This window comes from Ipomoea nil, unplaced genomic scaffold (assembly GCF_001879475.1).
Source record: "Ipomoea nil cultivar Tokyo-kokei standard unplaced genomic scaffold, Asagao_1.1 scaffold0380, whole genome shotgun sequence".
NCBI classification, from domain to species: Eukaryota; Viridiplantae; Streptophyta; class Magnoliopsida; order Solanales; family Convolvulaceae; genus Ipomoea; species Ipomoea nil.
In genome coordinates this window covers 206,790-228,739 of record NW_017616808.1, presented here as the reverse complement: position 1 = coordinate 228,739, position 21,950 = coordinate 206,790, and the positions used below count along the sequence as shown (strand labels likewise).

The 21,950-nt window shown below is 35.0% G+C and overlaps 2 protein-coding genes across 2 annotated transcripts; both read right to left on the bottom strand.

Annotated features, from left to right (window-relative positions):
* Positions 1-3,692: 3,692 nt before the first annotated feature.
* On the bottom strand, positions 3,693-5,207 carry LOC109171736. The gene is made up of 2 exons (XM_019320791.1): positions 4,853-5,207; positions 3,693-4,561 (listed from the first exon to the last, which is right to left on the bottom strand). Exons 1-2 carry the CDS (start codon positions 5,205-5,207, stop codon positions 3,693-3,695), a joined length of 1,224 nt encoding a protein of 407 aa, XP_019176336.1.
* A 972-nt stretch (positions 5,208-6,179) lies between these two features.
* On the bottom strand, positions 6,180-7,832 carry LOC109171734. Its single transcript, XM_019320790.1, has 2 exons — positions 6,999-7,832; positions 6,180-6,794 (listed from the first exon to the last, which is right to left on the bottom strand). The coding sequence occupies exons 1-2, from the start codon at positions 7,830-7,832 to the stop codon at positions 6,180-6,182; spliced, it is 1,449 nt and encodes a 482-aa protein (XP_019176335.1).
* Between the last annotated feature and the right edge of the window lie 14,118 nt (positions 7,833-21,950).

Sequence of the window (21,950 nt, the reverse complement as noted above, 5' to 3'; positions counted from 1 at the left end):
TAAAATGGAAAAATTATTAATACAAGGAAGTATCATCGTGATACGTTGATGCTTGCAAGAATACTTAATACTTTTGAGTTACCTGAAAATTCACAATCAATGTGTGTTCTGGTGAAGTACAGCTTGTAAATTTTATTAGTATAATAATATTATAAAAGCGATAAATCAATCTAGGTAGTTTATAATTAACTGTTTCAAAAAGAAGGTAAATAGACAACTTCGAGGAAGTGAATTAAAACTTGTCAAATGTTTAATATTTTAATAGTTAATAATTTAGGTAGGAACGTGTAACTGTGGAAAGAAGTTCCACTCAAATTTTAACGTGTAAGGGTCAATATTGCAGTTAGATGTAAGTTATGGTCAGGACAATTTTACTTTCATTTAATCATTATTGTAAATTGTAATATTGTTATACTTCGTTTTTAACTTTAAAAATTTGATAATTAGAAAATTACAAATTACAATTTAGTCTTCCAGTTAAATATCAATTTAGTAAATATTAAATTTAAAGGTAATAATGTAAATATTTTGTTTTTCTCATTCCCACTAATAATGTTCCAATGTATTAAGTTTATGAAACCCAATTTACCATCCATCTCAATAACAAGTTAATTTTTACATTATTATTCTTAAATTTAATGTTACTAAAATGGATATTAACAAGATGATAAAATTTGGAACAAAATCAATAATCAAGATATCATTTATGATCAAACTGAAAGTCGATGATGAAAATTGGTAAATGACAATAGTTAAAGAATTATTTATAGTCTAATTGAAAGGTGATGATAAAAATTGGTAAATGTCAATAGTCAAGAGACCATGCATCCTTCTAATTAGCTCATGTTAAATATATAGTCCAATTATCAATTTAGCATTTTAATTGAAATAGAACCTATACTTCAATTATGTGATAATAAAGTGTAATGTAATCTGGGAAAATCTAATCTAATCCTTTTCTTATATGTTTGGCTGGACATTACCGACAGCGCACTAGCTAGTAGCTACCATTTATCCACCAAAACAATGATTCATTATCATCCACCAATTAAATCACCTTCCCTTTGCACTTCGCTTTCACGCTTTCAGCTTCATAATTCATGCATTAATGCCTTAATGGGCAGGGATCGATAATGCCACTACCCCAAAATTTCTCCCACTTGTGGACCAATAACTTACACAAATTCAGAATTTAACAAAAATAACGTATTTCCAATATGTTGGAGGATGAAAATAAATAAACGGGAAAGCTTGGAATAGGGAGTTGATTGTCATTTCCCTTCCCTCTTTCTGTTGTAACTGGTCCGTGCATTCACCATCTATATATAAACCAGTATGTAAAGCCATGCTCTGTCAACTTGAATAAGATCTTCTTCTTCGATTTGTTTCTGATCTCTCACCATTCATGTAACACTTTCCATCATGGTATCAGAGCCACCACGGTGGTTCACCTACGACGCCGCCAGCATCGGAGAGTCCAGTCGAAGATGCCATCCGACGACTCCTGATGCTCGATCTCCTTTGTGATCTTCTCCGATCAATCCGCAGAGGATTATTACTACGCAGAGTAGCAACAATGCCGACGCTCAGCAACGATTCCGCAGAGAGAAGCAGAGAAGCCAAAATCCAGTTCAGGCGACCTCCATAGCCGTTCCACAGTGGAAGGAAGGAGCTTGTCCGTCGATTTTGATTGCTCAATCTCCAGTTCAGGCGACCTCCACAGCCGTTCCGCAGCGGAAGGAAGGAGCTCGTCCGTCGATTCCGATCGTTCGATCTCCAGTTCAGGAGATCTCCACAGTCGTTCCGTAGCGGAAGGAAGGAGTTCATCAGTTGCCTCTGATCACTCGATCTCCAGTTCAGGCGACCTCCACAGCTGTTCCGCAGCGGAAGGAAGGAGTTTGTCAGTCGCTTCCGATCATTCGATCTCCAATTTTGGCGACATCCATAGCCGTTCCACAGTGGAACCTGTTCACGCAGAGAAACTATAATCCAGAAGATCTGGAAAATTCACACCGAATCTCAAGTCTACGGAGTGAGATTCTCAATCTGAAACAGAGGGAACAGTATTCCGACTCAGCCACAACGGCTGTGTCCCTCGATCTGCAAAAGCTAAACGAAAGAATTGCAAAATTATCGGGAGGGGTTGCTGTCATTCAGGATTGTACGGTAGGTTTGCTATTTGCACTGCTTCCAATTCTGGGTGGTAATTCTGGTGTTCTTCCTGGATTGATGTCCATGGGAAAAATGTTGGTCACTTTGGCTGCATTTTTTAGCATTTTGTCAATATTTTGCTGGACATTGGCACCTAGGTTTCTTAAGTTGATGATAGGCCTATCATCACAGACTCATGAACTATATTAGTTGACATCTGTTGCTTTCTGCTTGATTGTTGCCTGGTGTAATGATAAGCTGGGTTTTAGTCTTGAATTTGGTTCTCTTGCTGCTAGAGTGATGATATCAACAAAGGAACTTGCTCAACATACACTTGATCAGGTTGAGCTAATTCAGAATTTCTTAGCTGCTCCTTTCCTATCCAGTATTAGAATGCTTATCCATGTTCATTTTATGTGGAATCACATTGATATTTTACTGACTTCTGTTATTATGGTAATCGTGTTTAAAACTATTGTGGTTGCAATACTAGTCAAAGGTTTTGGTTACAACAACAAGACTTCACTTCTTGTTGGAATGTCTCTGACTCAAATTGGGGAGTTTGCTTTTGTTTTTCTGGGCCGTGCTTCCAATTCTCATCTGGTTGAGGATAAATTGTACAATGCCGCGACAGGCAACTATGAAAACTTGATGGCTGCTGGAATTATTGATCCAACGAAGGTGGTGAGATGTTGTTTAGAGCATGCTGCATCTGTGGCAAAGACATCCATAGTTCGCGAAAAAGATTACACAAAGGCTTGACAAAGTTGCTATTTGTGTCCTCTTCAAGGCAGATTGCTAATGGTCTGACCAAAACTCTTCCAACATCTCTGTTTTACTCCTTCCTATCTAAGCTGGGCATACAAAATTTGCATGCTCTAGCTTACGGGGGATGTTGGAGGATGAAAATAAATAAACGGGAAAGCTTGGAATAGGGAGTTGATTGTCATCATTTCCCTTCCCTCTTTCTGTTGTAACTGGTCCGTGCATTCACCATCTATATATAAACCAGTATGTAAAGCCATGCTCTGTCAACTTGAATAAGATCTTCTTCTTCGATTTGTTTCTGATCTCTTACCATTCATGTAACACTTTCCGTCACAATATGCTAAGCACTTTTTGTTTAGTTGGTACCACTATAATTTTTCTTAATGGAAGGTCATATGATTGAAATTTTTGTAACAGATATTACATTATAATAGAGTTGATAGTACTTAAAAAGACATGTTTACAATATAAGACCGTCTTACATACATTGATTTCAAATATGTAATACTTTTTAGTTATGTTGCATTAAAAGGTCAAAAGAGGGGTGTATTTGTAAATATCTTTTATATGCATAGATAAGTAATTATTTCACAATTTAAAAAGTTGTACATTAGTAAATAAAAGTAGTGTACCAAATTAATTAGTACTCCGTAATAAATAGTTGAATAGTAAATGCAAATTACCACAAAGTCAATTTAATATAAAATGCAATTTCTAAACTCTGAAATATTTTTAAATTTAAACAGTTTTTTGAAAGGTGGCCGGTTTGGCATTTATTCAAAGTACTCTGAAATAGAGTTTGGGGGGACATCGTCCGAATACATAACAGTAGAGTAAATAAAAGCTGATGCAGCTAAACTATGAGCTAAATAGTTCTCTGATCTAGGAATAAAAATAACTGGGCAGTAATTAAATGAGGTGATGCGTGCTCTGCAAGCATCTACGGCATAGCCAACGTACGTTCGTAGTAAGACATTTGCATTTGACAGGTATTGCTTCAATGTTAAACAATCCGTGAACAAGCGTATAGATCGTTCCCCACGATTCCATAACCAAGACAAGGCTTCTTTGCATGCTAGCGCTTCAGCCATGAGTGGGGAGAAACAGTCCGATAATGGTGCACTGAATGCCGAGATATATTCTCCCTCCTCGCTGATCAAGATTGCACCTACCGTGGCTTTTCCAGTGATGGGCGAAAAACCAGCGTCGAAGTAGCATTTTCGGACTGGCGTATACTGGATTGGCTGCGAAATTCCGTCCTGGGCAATAATTCCATAATCTGCTGCAGTTTCGTACTCCTGCTGCTGTAGCACGGCAGCAGCTATGCTGCTGTGTTCTTGTTGTTGTAGCACGGCAGCAGTGACGCCATGTTGCTGCTGTGTGTCGTGTTGCTGCTGGTGTAACACGGCAGTAGCCGTGTTCCGCTGCTGCTGCTGTAACACGGCAGTGGCAGTGGCATGTTGCTGTGCTACAGCCCGGTGGGGCGCCTGGTTTGGGTGGATATGTTGCCATGCAAGTACCGTGGATCTGGCCGAAGCTAGTATTTTCTGTGGTCGTGGTAGGCAAGCCTCCCATACCGCTCCGTTTCTGGCCTTCCAAATGTAATATAAGATTGCAGCTGCGTGAATGATTTGATTAGTGTCTAAAATATTCAATAGATCACTAAACCAAGTATGAAAAATATTTGTTATTGCCATGGGGATTGGAAGGTGAGATTGTGCCCAAATGGAACTTGCATAATCACATGTTACTAAGGCATGCATTGTGTCTTCATTCATTACCCCACACATAGCACATGTTGGTTGTATTTCCACCCTCTTTATAATCAAATTCGTTGTAGTGGGGAGGATACCACTCAAAGCCTTCCATAAAAATGTTCTCCATTTGGGGGGGATTTTAAGCTTCCACAGGCGTAACCAATTATTTTCATTACCCATATTATCATTGAGATCACCCACAACCGCTTTGTAGCCACTTTTCACAGTATAGTTTCCCCCTTGGTCTCCATGCCAATACCACATATCTTCATATTCTGGTGATATTGGAATCTTCCTTATTCGAGCTACATCTGTAGGGATAAAAATATCTGTCAAAATATCCGGGTCCCAGGTTTGTGTCTCATGATCAATTAACCCCATAACGGTTGCATTATTCAGGTAGGGGGGTTTATCCGTATGAATCATTGGGTCTTGCTTGTCCTGTAACCATGGGTGATCCCAAATCTGGGTTGTTTTTCCATTTCCAATTCTGCGTCTGACACCACCACAAACCATGTCATGAGCTGCCATAATACTGCGCCAACAAAAACTGAGATTATTTCCTATAGTGGCCTCATAGAAAGATCCTTTCGGGTAGTACCTGGCTTTATAGACTTTTGAAACCAATGAGTCAGGTTTAGACAAAAATCGTCATGCCTGTTTACCCAACATTGCTATGTTAAACGCATGCAACTCTTTGAAACCCAAGCCACCATACTTCTTTGGTACACACAATTTGTCCCAGGCTTTCCAATGGATCCCACAATCATTCCTCGTCCCCCACTAGTACCGGTTCATAGTTCGTTCTATTGCTGTACAGATCCCGATAGGTAACAAAAAAACACTCATTGAAAACGTGGGCATAGCTTGAGCCACACTTTTCAACAAGACCTCCTTACCAGCTTGTGATAATAACTTTTTATTCCAGGAAACAATTCTTTGTCTTATCTTATCCTCAATATAGGAAAATGTTGCCTTCTTATTCCTTCCTATAAATGAGGGGAGTCCCAAATATTTTCCAAAATTTGGTGCCTGAGTAACCCCCAGAATTTGTGCCACATCATCCCTATCTTCGTCTCGAGTGTTCTTGCTGTAACATATGCTGGACTTATGATAATTTACCACCTGACCAGACAACTTTTCATATCGTGTCAAACACTGTTTCACTGCATTTGCTTCCTGTGTATTTGCTTTAAAGAATAATAAACTGTCATCAGCAAAAAATAAATGAGAAATAGAGGGTGCACCTCTCGCAACTCTGCACCCATGGATTATTCCCTGAGCCTGTGCTTGTTGTAATAGCAAGGAGAGCCCTTCTGCACAAATAATAAATAGATATGGAGATAAGAGATCTCCTTGCCTAAGGCCGCGGGTTGGAGTAATAGGTACACTTCGGGATCCATTCAACTTGATATTATATGACACAGTAGTGACGCACAGCATGATAAGATCCACCCATGTATTATTGAAACCCAATGCCAGTAACATATTACGCAGGAAGGGTCATTCCATTCGATCATATGCTTTTGCCATATCCAGCTTTAAAGCACCCCAACCCACCATACCACATTGTTTCCTATTTAAATAATGACGAACTTCTGCAGCAATCAAAATATTATCTGTAATCAGCCTGTCAGGTATGAATGCACTCTGTGTATTCGAAATAATCTCATCCATCAACGGTTTCATTCTGGTTGTAATCATCTTGGCCATGACCCTGTATACCACATTACTTAGTGCTATGGGTCTAAGATCTGAGACCCGTTCTGGGTTCTTCTTCTTCGGTATTAGAACTATATCAGTAGCATTCAAACTTGCTGGTAAGGATCGTGTATTTAGACAATCCACAATAAAATCTGACACATCCTCTCCCACCACATCCCAGAAATGCTGATAAAATCTCGGATTCATTCCATCCGGGCCAGGTGCCTTGTCCGGAAACATGGCAAAAAGTGCTGTTTTTACTTCCGCTTTCTCAAAAGGGCGCAATAGAGCATCATTCTGTGTGTGTGATACTCGGGGCAAGATATTGGCATAAAAACTTCCATCCATCTCAGCTTGATTTGACGAGAAGATATCTCGGTAATAATCAAGAATAACAGTTCTCATGGCATCTCCCTCCACCCAATCCCCATTGTCATTCATAATTTTAGAGAGTGAATTTTTCTTTTTACGGTGAGAGGCATACCTGTGATAGAACTTCGTGTTCGCGTCTGCCCCCTTTAGCCAGTGCTGTTTTGCTCTTTGTCTCCAAAATGCATCCTCTTGTACTTCTAGTTGGGCAAGGCGTTCCTCTAGCCGCTGATATTCGGCTAGAGAAACCTGATCTGTATGTCCACGCAGCCGCAACTGCTCCTTCCGGAGACACTTAATTTGCTCCTCAAACTTGTGGAATCTATCACCTCCCCATCGCAATAGTTTGTTACCACAGAGTTCGATACGGGCCTGTAAACCCCTATCTCTCCCCTCAGTCCATGTCGTCTCGACTACACCTCTACATCCTTCATCATGCAACCAGGCCATCTCAAAACGGAACCCTCTCCTCCCACCACCCGTCCTTTCCCGAAGATTCAGAATCCCAAGGAAAAGAGCAGAATGATCTGAGCGTCGGGTTAGAATGTTTAAGACAGTGGCCTCTCTTACCACATCCCGCCATTCCTGAGTGACCAGCACTTTATCCAACTTCTCCTCAATCCAGTCCACAGTCCCTTCTCCCCTTTCCCAGGTAAATGGGTACCCTTGCATAGGTAACTGAGCCAAGCCACACTCATCAATGGTATCTCCAAAGCCACGTAACAGTGCCTTAGGATGGGGATTCCCCCCTCGCTTCTCATACTGGTACAGAAGATCATTAAAATCCCCTATAACCACCCATGGTAACTCAGAGCGGTGTGATAGAGATTTGATGAGTTCCCAAGCGTCATTCCGTCTTCCCCTTTGTGCAAAACCATAGAATCCTGTCATTCTCCATCTATTAAAACCTCGCATAGTCACCTCTACATCCACATGATTTCTAGAGTAGCCCAATAAACTTGCTGTACCATTCGTTCTCCATAATAACGCCAATCCTCCTTTTGTACCTATACTGTCAACTTTAAAAACACCATCGAAACCAAGTTTAACCCGGAGTCGCTCCGCGTGATCCTGGCCAACCATAGTTTCCATTAGAAATACAAAGTCGGGTTTCTTATTGGACACCATGTCCACAATCTCGCGAACTGTTCGTGGATTACCCAAGCCACGACAGTTCCAACTCAATGTACTCATGATGATGGGCGGGCCTGGGAACCAGCACCCGCCGTAAACAAGTTTTTTGAGAGATCAGTCATCAACACATCACCACCTTCTCTGCTCACTGCACCACCATCACCTTCCCGCCGGCGTTTTGCTACTGCCGTGACCGTATCCTCATCAGATTCACGGTCCAGTACAGGTACCTCATAGGCTACTTCTCGCACACTACTACCACTCGTAGTCCCCTGTCCTTCAGCCGGTACCAACCACCCTTCCCCAACCGCTCTCGGTCCTCTCTTCAGCCCTGCCCTCAACTCTGCTGAAAAAGGATACTGTTCCACCGGAATATTAGCATTCCGTGCATGAATACAAAATTTGTATAAATGTCCCAAGAGTCCACAATAAAAGCAGAAATTGTGCAAAGCTCATACTTAAACGTGACCCAGCATGTTGATTTGTCACGTTTAACAAAATTCATACGTCTCTTGATCGGCTTGTCCACAGGGATAGCCACCCGAATACGATAGAAAGCCTTCCACGGTACATTCGCAAAGCGATTATCAAATTTAACAAAAGTGCCAAGATAGTTACCAATTTGTTCAAGGATCTTGTCCGAAGTATGCCCCATAGGTAACCCATGTACCTGAACACCTTGCACCGGTTGCCATACCGAAGCCAGGACCTCCCGCATAAATTCCAACTTGACTAGCCTGCGTGTCAAGAATCGCCCAACCAGCGACCAAGTCTGGCTTGCAACCGCCGGCAACTCCTCTTCATCATCCAAGATTGGTTCGAATTGCGCTGCCTCCTCTTCTTCTATCGCCAAATCCGCCCATCTTTTTGTCATACCTTCCACCGCAATTTGCTCATTGAAAGTCGCCATGCATACAGTAACACAACACCACCAGATGGTTCGAAACGCTACTGTGTTAATCCTTCGCAATCTTCCGGTAACAAACTGCCGGAGGAAATTATGGGAATTGTAGGGAAAACCTAGGAAAAACCTAGTAGTGGAGAGAAAACCCTAGAATTCTAGAGAGGGAATTTTTAGTAGAGTCTACTCTCAAATTTAAACAGTTAAACATTCTAATTGTTTATGTTTCCACAAATATCTTCAATAAAAAAAAAAAAAAGAAAATGCATAATTTAGATAAGAGCAAATTCATAATTGTTATTAAGAGGTTCTTGCAGAAAAAAAAAAAAAAACAAAAACAAAAACAAAAAAAATAAAAAAACACCAAAACTAAGGAGATGTTTTTGCGATGCACGGAAAATATGTTATAAAAATATACCATATATGAGGTTTATTCATATATAAAATTTTTGTTATTTAATAATTATTATGTGTGAATTCCTATGATAAAATTATGAACATAAATATATTTACAATTAAAATAATATTTAAGGTGGGTGATTACTACAAATCTTAAACTATATTAAAAATTTAGTACATAATATTTAATATTACAAATTTTTAAGAACTTAGTAAACTACAATAGTAATTGAATTACAATTTTAGAGTCACCACGGATCAAAATTTTTAGACCTTTGAGATTTCTAACTCTAGATGTAGCAACATACAATTGACCTTTAAAGACCAAACAATCACAATCTTTGTTCGAACATTGATTTTTTTCTTCCAAATACTTCAAAATTAAGTGTGTAATCGATAAAAGATGAGAACTAATCATTCGAGAATATAATTTTAATGTTACTAAGCCTACTTCACATCAATTAAGTTGGAGAGTGTTGTTGGATAGTATCCGATGAATCCACGAATAACGCATCTTTGTCTCCGTAGTCCTCGATATGCACATCAACAATCCTAAATATTAGGCCGCCTAGCTATGCTATATATTAATTTCAAACTTATGGTCTTTGGAGTTGCACATGTGGTGTGCATGTATGCTTCTTAAAGTCATATGGTCTTGTGAAAATTTTAAATGCTGTTAATACCAACATTTAACCATTAATATCAATATTTAATTTTCACAAGATCATATGACTTTATTATAATTAAGATTAAGATGGGGAAGGTAATTTTTTTTTGAAGTTTTTATCCATGCAAAACCAATTTTTTTATGGGCCCATTTTTGAAAAGAAATACTCATAAATTGCACATTTTGTGCCCTTCTGTGTGCCCTCATACACGAACTAACAAAAACCAAGCAAAATCCTAGACTATTGAGATTGCTCTAACTCCATCTAAAGATGAGTTGGCAAACTAAAGGATACCAATGTTTTCTATATTGACAAATTCATCTTCACCAATATCCACATTGTTTACAGCCCTGAAACACATTTTTAATTTTTTTTTATTCTTTGTTTATTGGGTTGGAATTTAAAATTAAAAAAAAAAAGGATAAAAATGATTTTATAAACAATTTTTTTTTTCAATCGATTTTTTTTTAGTCGAAAATGCTTTTTCTACCTAGGAAATTGGATTTTGAATTTTTGATTAATTAGGAAATAGTATGTCCGTTTGGTTCGGGGAAAATATTTGAGGGAAAAAATAGAATTGAAATTTCATGAAAAATAGATTACTTTTTTTTTTGAAAGGAATAAATTACTTGTTGGTAGAAAAGAAATTATTAGAAAAATATTGATTACATTGTTTGGTTGGGGTTGGGATGGTAATAATGAATAAAGAGTATAAATACTAAAAATGCCTCCTCTACACAGTGATAATCCTTAATTATAATAAAGCCACAATTTTTTGTAATAAAAAAATATTTCTCATTTTCCTGCTTAGTGGAAATGGTGTCGTTTTACTATGGTTTTGTAATTATGCGCAATTGAGCAAAGTTTTATAGGGTTATACTCTTGTTAATACATTAATTAAAGAATCCTTTCACATTTCGATTAAACGTCATTTACGTTTGCTTTTATAATTCCGGCTCGATGCATCGTTTCTATAACCCAAGGTCTTGATAATGCATTAGACGACTGTATAAATAAATCCCCGTGAAAAGATTTTAGTTCATATCAAACACTTCAACTCCAGATTTTGGGTTCCTGTAGAATCACCTTGGCACCAATGTACATTCTTGCACGAAATATTTCTCCCCTGAAAATTTCATATGTAATGAAAGTATGATTGGCCCGTACCTATGACATTGCAGAAATAAGAGGAAGTGAAGTAATCAAATGTAGGGAGTGCCTCTTTCACGATGAAGAGGTATTTTGTTTATTTGTTTCCTTCTTTTTTTTTTTTTTTTTTAACGGCAAAAGGTGAGGTCAATCAATAAATAAGTGATAGGTAGTCATTAAAAAAAAAAAAAAACCTTATTAAACAATATATATATATATATATATATATATATATATATATATATATATATATATATATATATATATATATATATATATATATATATATTAGCGCTCAAATGCGGCAGTGGCTTTAGGTGCGGCGGTGCGGCTATATCAACATCGTCCATTTTGCTTAATCTAACGGCAGCGGCTAATTTCTGAAGATTTAAAGATTTAAGCGCGTCCTGATAAGTGGGGGGTGTTATGGTAATTGTAGTGGTCATTTATATCGGCCGCTTGTCAGAATACACCAACAGTGTTAACAAAAGACACCAATAGTGTTAGGAAAAAGCACCACAATGAAATGCACAAATACACCAAAAAACACACAACACACTCAAAAAATACACCATATAACTCACCACCCCAATGATGTATTTCTGAACACTGTGTGGTGCTTTTATTCATACCTAATGGTGCGTTCTGGTGATGCATATCTAATTTGTGATATGTTTTTTTGGTGTGCATTTTCTAACATGGATGGTGTATATTTGTATAACTATTAGTGCACCCGCACTGACCGCATGGGAAGGCGCGGGCGCACCTAAACTTGGCACCAACACGAATCCTCAAATACACCACAGTAAGGTTAATAATGCACCAATAACGAACATAAAACACACAACACTATGATTTGATCTATTCAGGTGCCCAATGACGACTTTAACCTTGCAGTTCGCGTAGTGTGAGAACGTGCGCGAAAATATCGGAAAAGCCTGGATGAATGTGATTCGTTGAATTTATCTAATCTAATGGCCTACATTTAACCGCACCGCCGCACCTAAGCGCACTACCGCACTTGAACCTTCCTATATATATATATATATAATATTAAATTGTGATTTTAGTAAGCCAAAATAATTTATTTATTTTTTCTATAAGTGAGGGAAATATCTCTACACAAAAATGTTGCTCCCACTATCTCATTTTTAGTATCAAATTCATTATTCATTAATCAACTAAATTCTTCCTTTTATATTTAATTTTTTTTAACATTTGCTTATAATTTTAAATTCTTCTTTTATTTTTAATAATACTTTTGATGAAATTTATAACTATATCATTTTTATGTGCAAAAATTAAATTAAATATTACAAAAAAAAAAAGGTTAAATTGTGAAAATTTTGAATTAAACTTTGCTAAGAACCATACATATAAAATGAGATGAAAGGTATCCTATAACGAAACTTCGAGTTTGAGTAATTAATGATGTTTAGGAAATAATTTGATTCAAATTTAAAAAAAAAAAAAAAAAAAAAAAAAAAAGGATTTAAGAGGAAAACTAGGTTCAAGTCAACAAAAATTTGTAAGATTTTCCCTAATAATATGTTATATATTAGGGCCTTAATTAAGTGGTGCAAGTTCACTAGGCTTATTAAGTGGTCTCGTTGGATTGAATAACTAGAAGTTGTTAGTCCATCAAACTCTATGCCTAATATAATCCTATCAAACTCTATGCCTAATATAATCCTGAATTGATGGGATACATGATGTTTTTGATGATATAGCACATTCAGTTACGGTACTCATAATGGCAAATAATGGCTAACGGTCTACCGTTCTACCGTTAAGAAGCAACACAACAGGTACATCAACGGGAAGCAACACAACAAGTACAGTGGAGATCAACACGGCTACGCTTCCGCTTATACGAGGTCGGATTTCTTGTATACTATTATTGTTTAGTATAGTTAGACTATTTAGATCTAACAAAATTTCCATAAATGTTCAAACTAATAAATATGAAAATGGGATGTGTATAAAACATTTATAAGTTTAAACCACAAACTTAAGGATCTCACCACTCCTTCTCTAGAGACTGATAGATGAAGTAAATTACAAGATATGTTTCAACTCATCACATACAAGTTCCCTAATGTTTGTACACTAATATTGTCAATAAAGTCAAATGTATACCTTTTTTTATTGGTAAGGTTCCAACCACAGACATGCTAATAAAGCAAAATTTATTAACTTGTGTATAAAACATTTATAAATTCATTGTATGTACCAACTCCCACTATTGAAATTTCAAATCTAATAAGTAGATGTGTTACCCAGGCGTCCCTAATCAGCATAAAAAATGGCAGCACATATGGGCCCTCAGCTTCTCCATGCTTATGCAAAGCAGATTTGGTCATTTGATAGATCCTCATTTTTTCTTTTCATTTTTTGTTCCTCAGATTTACATTACGACCAAAACGGAAACAATAAATAAATAATTAACTTTTCAAATATATAATTAAACTCTGGAATAAGGTTTAAATTGGCCACTGAACATAACTTGAAAATGCAATTATGCCACTGAATACTCCAAATATATGCAATTTCACCTAATAGCAAGTTACCATCTATTTCATCAAGTTGTCTGCTTACGTGAATGGTGAGTTGACATTTTTAAATAATTTTTAATAATAAATTTTTTTAAAAAAATGTTGGGGTGGCCGGCAGCCACCCTCTTCCCCCTTCCTCCTTTATCTTCGGTTGGAGACCGAAGAAAGATCTCTTCGTCTCCAACCAAAGATGAAGAGCTCTGTCCTCGTCTCCAACCAGAGATGAAGAGCTTCTCATCATCTCTGGTTGAAACTGTCTTCGTCTCCAACTGGAGACAAAGGAAGGGGGAAGAGGGGTGGCGGGAGACTGGTCCTTCGTCTCATGCCACCCCCTTCCCCCTCCTTTGTCTGCGCCAGAGACGAAGGATGAAGGGGGAGGGGAGGCCGACGGCCACCCGTACATTTTTTTTTCATTTTTTTTTTATTTTTTATTTTTTTAAAAATTTATTATTAAAAATTATTTAAAATACCAACTCACATTACACGTAAGCAGGCAACTTGCAGATGAAATGGATGGTAATCTGCTATTGATGAAATTGTATACTTTTAAGGAGTTCAATGGCTTAATTGCACTTTTTTTTTTACGTTCAGTGACTAATTTGAACCTTATTTCTTAAACTATTATCTCACCTACTTTGATCTCAACTCGAGATCTTATTTAAGAAAAACCAAATTAATATCCTCTTAGACTATATGTCATTGATACTGGAAATAATTGTTGAACATCTGCTATTGAACATTGATGTTTGTGTCACATTGCTCGACTCTTCAATAGCTCAAAAATTATCTGCTACATACTATCTTGATCAAGCTACCCTTCACCTTCATCTGTTGCCTCATGGCCTTCAAATCTATCACGGACTTGTCGTGTAATGCTTTTATAAATACATTTAAAAAAAAAACTTTACATTTTAATTAAAAAAATATTATAGGCTTCACGAAGGATCCTCTATATCTATATATATATAGAGAGAGAGATGCTTATCCTTTAAGGATTCAGCATACTGTACAAACTGGCCGGAATTGTAACATGAATAAAAGATAAGATAATTCTTAAATTATTGAACCCAAAAAAAAGTGCAATGATTTAAGCAAAAGAAATGTCAAAAAGAAAAAAAGAATATCAAGCATGCGCCTTGAGAAAATCTTTTTTGTGTGGATAGAGAGAAGGATGGTTTATTTATTTATTTATTTATTTATTTTAATCAACAAACGTTCTAATAATCTCCTTTTATTTATTTCTTGGAGCATATGAATCAATGCCTGCTAATTATTTTATGATAACTTTTAACTTTTGTGAAAAATTAAGTTGTATATTCAATCAAGAAATGATTATCCAAAATATGTAAAATATGTAAACATAGGCTAATCATGCATGTAACAACAAAAGTAATAAATAAATCGGATATTTTCACCACAATTGATATCTTTATATTTGTGTTGTCTCAGGCAAGGGCGGATCTAGAGGGGGAGGGCGGCAATGGGGTAAGTATCCTCACCCCCATTATATATGTGTATATACGTATGTATAGTATATATTTTAATAAAAATAGATAATACATTATTATATATAAAATTATTAAACGTTGAAATAGCTTAATTAGTAGAGTAAGTATATTTCTTTGTTAGGAGATTTAAGGATCAAACCTTGCTCAATGCATTTTTTGGAAAAACACACTTGAAACATATATTTATATTTTCAAGTTACAAATTCAAAACAATTATTTTAATTAATAGGAAATATGTTTTGTAATTCAATTATATGAAAAATATTTAAAATAAAATTTTACTTTTTATAAATTATCTAGTAGAACTGCATGAATAAGTTAAACATTTTAAATCACGCTTTTACTCAAAACATTAGACGACATATATTTTGTGTTAACTAAGCAATGAAAGGATCAGGAATTGTATATCCTTAGTATAGTCAAACGTGTACTAACTTAACAAAAAACATAGTCAATGTTCAGTGGTTTTTGTGCTATGGTCTCTTTGGTGTGCTCGCATTGATCTGGTGTAAAACAATACTTCGGCTTCTTCTCAAGGGATTTAGGTGTAGGCTATGAAAGGAAAATCTAAGCTTTCCTTAAAGATGTTATAAGGTTTAACCTCACTTAATGATAAATAAGAAAGTCTTCCCTAACAGGGCGTTTGGTTGGAGGGGGGAATTAGGTGGGAAAGGAATTGTAATTCCATGGGAGTTACAATTGGGAATAAAGTGGGAATTTAAATTCTAGTGTTTGGTTTATAGGAATAGAATTACTGGAAATTTCAATTCCAATGTTTGGTATACATAGGAATTGAAAGGGAATAATAAGTAGTATAAAGTCAAAAATGTCCATTAGTGTTGTTAGACATTAATTTTAGGTTAAAAAAAAAAAAGGAGTAATTTTGACTCATCACTATCTTTTTTTTTCCAGGAATTAAAATACTAGGGGAGGACATGGGATTTTAATTCCATGAAAATGGGAGAATTGCAATTTCCTTCAACCAAACTACGGAATTTAATGACCTTTGTAATTAGTGGGAATTAAGTGGGAAGGGAATTTAAAATCCCTCCAACCAAACGCCCCGTTGTAAGGGCATTACAAAGTCCAACATTCCCTAATGCTGAATAGATCAGCTTGTTCTTAGCATAGATCAATGCTTTAGCCAAGCAAAAAGTCAAAAAACGAAGTTTTTCCTCTAACTTTGTCTAGCACCTAACAGAAGAAGAGCTGGTTCTCCAGGCTCAATGCCTTAGCCAAGAAAAAATAAACTTTTCATAGAGATGTTACAAGGTCCAACCTCGGCTAACATCAAATCAAATAATGTATTTTTAACCGAGACTAAAATCACTTTGAAAGTTCTAAAATCACCTCCAACACAATGCCAAAGTGACGAGGGTGCATCCAATACCGAGGTTGAATCACTAACACCGAAGCACCCTCGTCACTAAGGTCAACCACGGTTTCTCTAAAGCCAATGTCTAAACCAAGGTCATGGTTTGTACTTTGTAGGCTTTTTGTTAAGGCTCCTGAGCCTACAATTAGTCTAGCCTGAACCTTTTTAAAAGCCTATTTAATTTGTAAGCCATTAAAAAGGCTTCAAAGTAAGTTCTAATTTGAACATATTTAAAACTTATATTAAGTCTTTTAGGAATACATAAATATATCGTCACAATGCAAATATTATAGTATTAAAACATATATATATATATATATATATATATATATAATAAAATAAAACAAGTTACAACTTCATTATGCTTGTTTAACTTGTTTAGGAATGAATTCAATTGTATTATTGATTGTCATTCTATATAATCTCATAAATAACTAACAATCAACTCACATAATTAAGTCATAACACTTCATTAAATTTAACAGTAAGAATAATTAAACATTAAGAACACTTTTAATAGGATTAACAATAATATTTATATTTGAATCAGAATTTAGAAAGTGATTTTGGAGGAGGATTAATTTGATAATTATATTGTAAATATAAAAATAAATTAGGTATAAAATAGAATATATACTAACTTGATATTAGAAATAAATTATATAGATGTGTGTATATAGACTAAGCTTGGTATAAATAAGGCTAGCCTGTTTAGTTTAGGCTTCAAAATAAACCTGGCCTTCTTACCAAACAAGCCGAGCCTATGTAAACCTCAAAAAGGCCAAGGCTTAAACCCCTACAAAAGGACCTAGCCTATTCCCATCCCTAGTTGCTCACAACTCCTTCTCAATCATTGCATAGCATCTTTACAGAGGTTATCTTGAACAAAAAAGAAGAGCTTGATGAACTGTTCCAATGGCTTATAGATTGTGGGGTTGACAATCTTCAAAACAATTTAGAATGACTGGCAACAAGTTCTTGGATCAACGCTTAGGAACATCCATTTCACTTAAAGGTTCCAGATTGGGCAAGTTGTAATCAAATCAAATGCATCATTAAAAATACTTGAATAAATAATTAATCCATAATCTCATTTTGGACAATTTTTTCTCTCAACATTCAATCTTTGTAATCACAAAGCAATTAATAGCAAGAGTCACAAGTTCACTGTCCAAATAAATATTACACTAACTTCAATATTCATCCATTGTCAATCCTTAATTTCAATTGAGGTTATGTGAGAATGTCCTTATAGCAACCTCAAGGAAATCAGTGAACGCCTGAAACCTGAAAGCATGAAACATGAACAAGAACATCATAGATATACAAACATTACTAATTACAGGCAAACAATAATATTCTTCATAATTAACATGGTGATGTTGTGCCGTTATTTAACTCCATTCCAGTAGAAAATCCGAAGGTAGGAGGTGATGGACAGCACTCAATATATGAGTTTATCAGTTGCAATCACCAAAATTAAGCCTTTTGGGTTAATCACATAGTATAAACTCAGTCCAATACAAAAAAAAATAGTTTCTTTAAAGCATAGACTATATATTAAATGCCTCAGAAAATCCAGCATGATCATTTGGAATGTAGCTTCACCAAGAGGTTCCCCCTGCAAAGCAGGGACTTGGCTCCACTACACCTCATTAATACGGATTAAAACATCATAGGCAATGAATTACAGATTATATATTCAACCAAAAATATATTTTGTGCTATCATTTAACTCCAATCTCAGTCAGATTGCCAGAGAGAAGCTGATAAATAGCACTTAAATATCTGAGTTTGTCAGACCCGATACCCACTAAAAAGCAGAGAAAGAGTATAGTTAAAACTCAAAATCAAGAAACCAAGACAAATATGATGCAAGAAAACAATAGGCTCAGATAAAACTACAGCTCTATCAATCAAGGGTATTCAGAAGCAGAACTGGCGTTTGAAAGCTGAATTGTTATCATCAATGCCACAAATTAAGAAACATGATTATACTTCTGCATATTGAAACAAAAAAAATCCAGGCTCATATTAAGAAATTCAACCATTTATTTGTTTTTGCTTCATCGATTGCTCTCAGAAGCGCGGATAAATCCATTTTAATCATCGCCAAGATATTGAAACATTGAAACATAAAAACAATAGAGAATGAGTTCAAAAGTTCAGATCCAATTTAGAAACACAGAAAGTATAGCAGACGTACTTAGGAGTAAATCAAAAACATAGAATGAATACCCCACGTATCATCAGCAATGAATTTTTGCCTCCATGACTAGCCACTGCTTTCATTGAAAATCAGAAAGGAAGCTAAAGGTGAGGAGAGGCAAACAATGAAACAATTGAAAGAATCAACAAAATACAAATCAAAGATGCATATTTCAAGAACAAGCAAATGTAGCCGTTGAATTGACACAGATCAGCCATGGAAAGAGGTACAAAGGGCTAAGCTGCAACACTAGCGGCAAGTTTAATTTAGCATGAGCATTGGGACTTCTCTTCTTCACATCGATCTCAGACGAGCCCGGGTAGCCACATGCATAAAACGAGAAAAAGAGCAATTTTCATGGAATAAAACGCAATTAAAAGAGAAAAATCATAGCAAACGAATGAAAAAGGTGCAGTATTCCTCTCAGACAAATGCCTCGAATTGTCCTCACGGATTTTAGAATGGATTTCGATCAGACTCGTCATCTGTATTTGTTCATCACAGAGAAAAGAGCTATTTTTATGGAATAAAAGCATAAAACGCAATGAAAAACATGCAAACGAATGAAAATAGTACAGTGATTCCTCTCAGACAAATGCCTCGAATTGTCCTCACGGGTTTAAGAATGGATTTCGATCAGACTCGTCATCTGTATTTGTTCATCACAGAGAAAAAGAGCTATTTTTATGGAATAAAAGTATAAAACGCAAATGAAAAACATACAAACGAATGAAAAGGGCGCAGTGGTTCCTCTCAGACAAATGCCTCGATTTGTCCTCACGGGTTTAAGAATGGATTTCGATCAGACTCGTCATCTGTGTTTGTTCATCACAGAGGAACACACGGCCAATTACCCATTTTGATTGCTTGACTGAAACAAAGATTCAAAGGAATACGAAGAACAAATAGAAATTGAACAGTGAAAACGAAAGAGAAAAGAACGGCACCTAGAGATATCGCCTGCTGATGAGAAGTTGAGAACTCGGGGCAGCATCTTATAGGCGCAACCCACTCAAATTTAGGGTTTTAGTTATTTTAGCTTGGTAGGGTTTTCTCCCCTTGGCTGCAGAAATTATTGGGCTATAAATCTTTGCATAGGCCCAATTATTCAATTCTGGATTACATCCATTTCGTGATAGGACCAATAACCACGTCATTTCTTTAAGTAAAAAACGGTAGTTGTTACAGCTTAATGGAGCGTGTATTTTTTTGTGTGTTAATTACCAAAAAAAATTACAGTGTATCTAAACTAACATTGTCTCACGTATTATTTTTATATTTTCAAATGAAACTGCAATTGAATTGAACTGAAATTGTAATTGTGTTGAAATGAAACTGTAGTGTATACATATACAAATGAAACTGAATAACAATTTCACATATTTGAGTGTATATTGTCCAGTGAAACTGTTGTTATATCAAAATGATATTGTAGTTGTGTTGAAATGAAATTGCGATGTATACAAAATGAAATTGAATAACAGAGATACTTTTTGCGGAACGGCGTGAAATGGGTTCCTCTGTGATAAGCAAATATCTATTATGGTTCAACTTACAGTACTTCCGACTTATACTTCATGCAAGTTTGGAAAATTGAGCCTTTTGTTCAAAAGAAAGTTGAACAATGAAAATGTGGTTATTAGAAACATGGCTAGTAATATGAGAGACAATTAAGTTTGAAAATTTTTGGGAACAATATAGTGTCATTCTTGCTATTTAACAGTTTTTGATATAATAATGAAATTTAAACTTTTGGAATTTTGTTTCAAAAAAATGGATTCAAATACTTGCAAACAAAAGTTGGATTATGTGAAAACAAGTTGTATATACTCTTTGAAACATATAAAAGCAAGTCTATGACCGCGGCCCCTAGTTCTTCAACTTTGATCACTTCTTCATGTAAAAATGCAAGAATAGAAGAAACAATTGATGAAATGATTGATGAAACTTGTTATTTTTGTGTCATTTTTGTTATTTTCTATTGTATATTGTTGTAACACTTTTTAATATTTTTATTTCTACTTCTACTATATCTACTATACTAATAAGAGCCCAAGAGAGTTAGGCCTATAATGGGTAGAAAAAATGGCGGTCACAGATTTTAATCAAATGAATGGTTCAGATTGATTAAAAGATTGATCAGATTTAAATTTTACACTAAAATTTTCTAAAATACCCACACATCATTACTAATTCCGTTAAAATTTTAAGAATTGTCGTTAGTTCACCGTTAACTTACTCATTGATTTCAATAAAAAGAAAAAAAAGTCTTAGGTTCGAACCACATCCCAATCAAAGTTGTCATAATTAGTACTCTATTTTACTCTTATTAAATTATATAAATAATAATTTAGTAGTTACAACAAAAAATAATACATATGCATTTCTTTAATTTAGAATTATGTATTCACAATGTCTTTATTCAAAAAAAAAATAAAATTATTCATTATCAATAAATTAAATAAGATAAATAATTTTATTAGTTATATTGTCTTTATTTTTCTTTATATTCAAATTTATTAATTGATTATATTCGCTACATTGTCCTTACAATGTCTTTATTCATTGAAAAACAAATTATTAATTATCAATAAATTAATTAAAAGAAATATTTTCATTAGTTATATTCTTTATTTTTCTCAAATGTACAAATTTTTAAATTCAAATTCATCAATTGATTATATTCACTACATTATCTATTATCTTTTTTGTGCACTATTTTTCTAATTAAATATCAAAGTTATAACATAAAATAATGCTATATATTTATTTACCAAGTATTTTATTAATACCATGAAAAAATTAAAAAAAAAATATAATTAATAAAGCCAACCATATTAACTACTTGAGAGATTTTGTGACAAAGAGAGTATTCAAATCACACAACAAATTGAAGTGAGAACTACCTCGCAATGTCCTTGTTTGACAATCAACAGTTAGCGGTTAACGTTAGCGGATTATACAAGCGGATTTGACCTGCGAATTTATTTAATTATTAACATTGGGTAGAAAAAATGACCACCAAATTATTAAATCAAATGAATGGTTCATATTGTTCAGGTTTTAATTTTTTTCTTTTAAGATTTTCTAATTTATCCTTAATTATATGATTATCCATTTAACTTTTCCGTTAATTCACCGTTAGTCTAATTCTAATATTAAAGTCTAATATAGAATTATAACTACACCATTAATCTAATTCTAATATTAAAGTCTTAATAGAACTTAACCACAAATCCTAATGTCGGAATCTCTTCAAACAATATTAGTATATATTTCATATTTTATGCACTAATTTTTATT

What these genes read in the sequence shown, in the direction of transcription:
- LOC109171736 (XM_019320791.1), bottom strand. Translation starts at nt 5,207, where the DNA reads ATGGCAGCTCATGACATGGTTTGTGGTGGTGTCAGACGCAGAATTGGA. An exon ending in TGATCTCAATGATAATATGG is followed by an intron (nt 4,562 to 4,852) that starts GTAATGAAAATA and finishes TGAATATTTTAG; the next exon opens with ACACTAATCAAATCATTCAC.
- LOC109171734 (XM_019320790.1), bottom strand. Translation starts at nt 7,832, where the DNA reads ATGGTTGGCCAGGATCACGCGGAGCGACTCCGGGTTAAACTTGGTTTC. An exon ending in TGCGTGGACATACAGATCAG is followed by an intron (nt 6,795 to 6,998) that starts GTTTCTCTAGCC and finishes GATTGGGTGGAG; the next exon opens with GGAGATGCCATGAGAACTGT.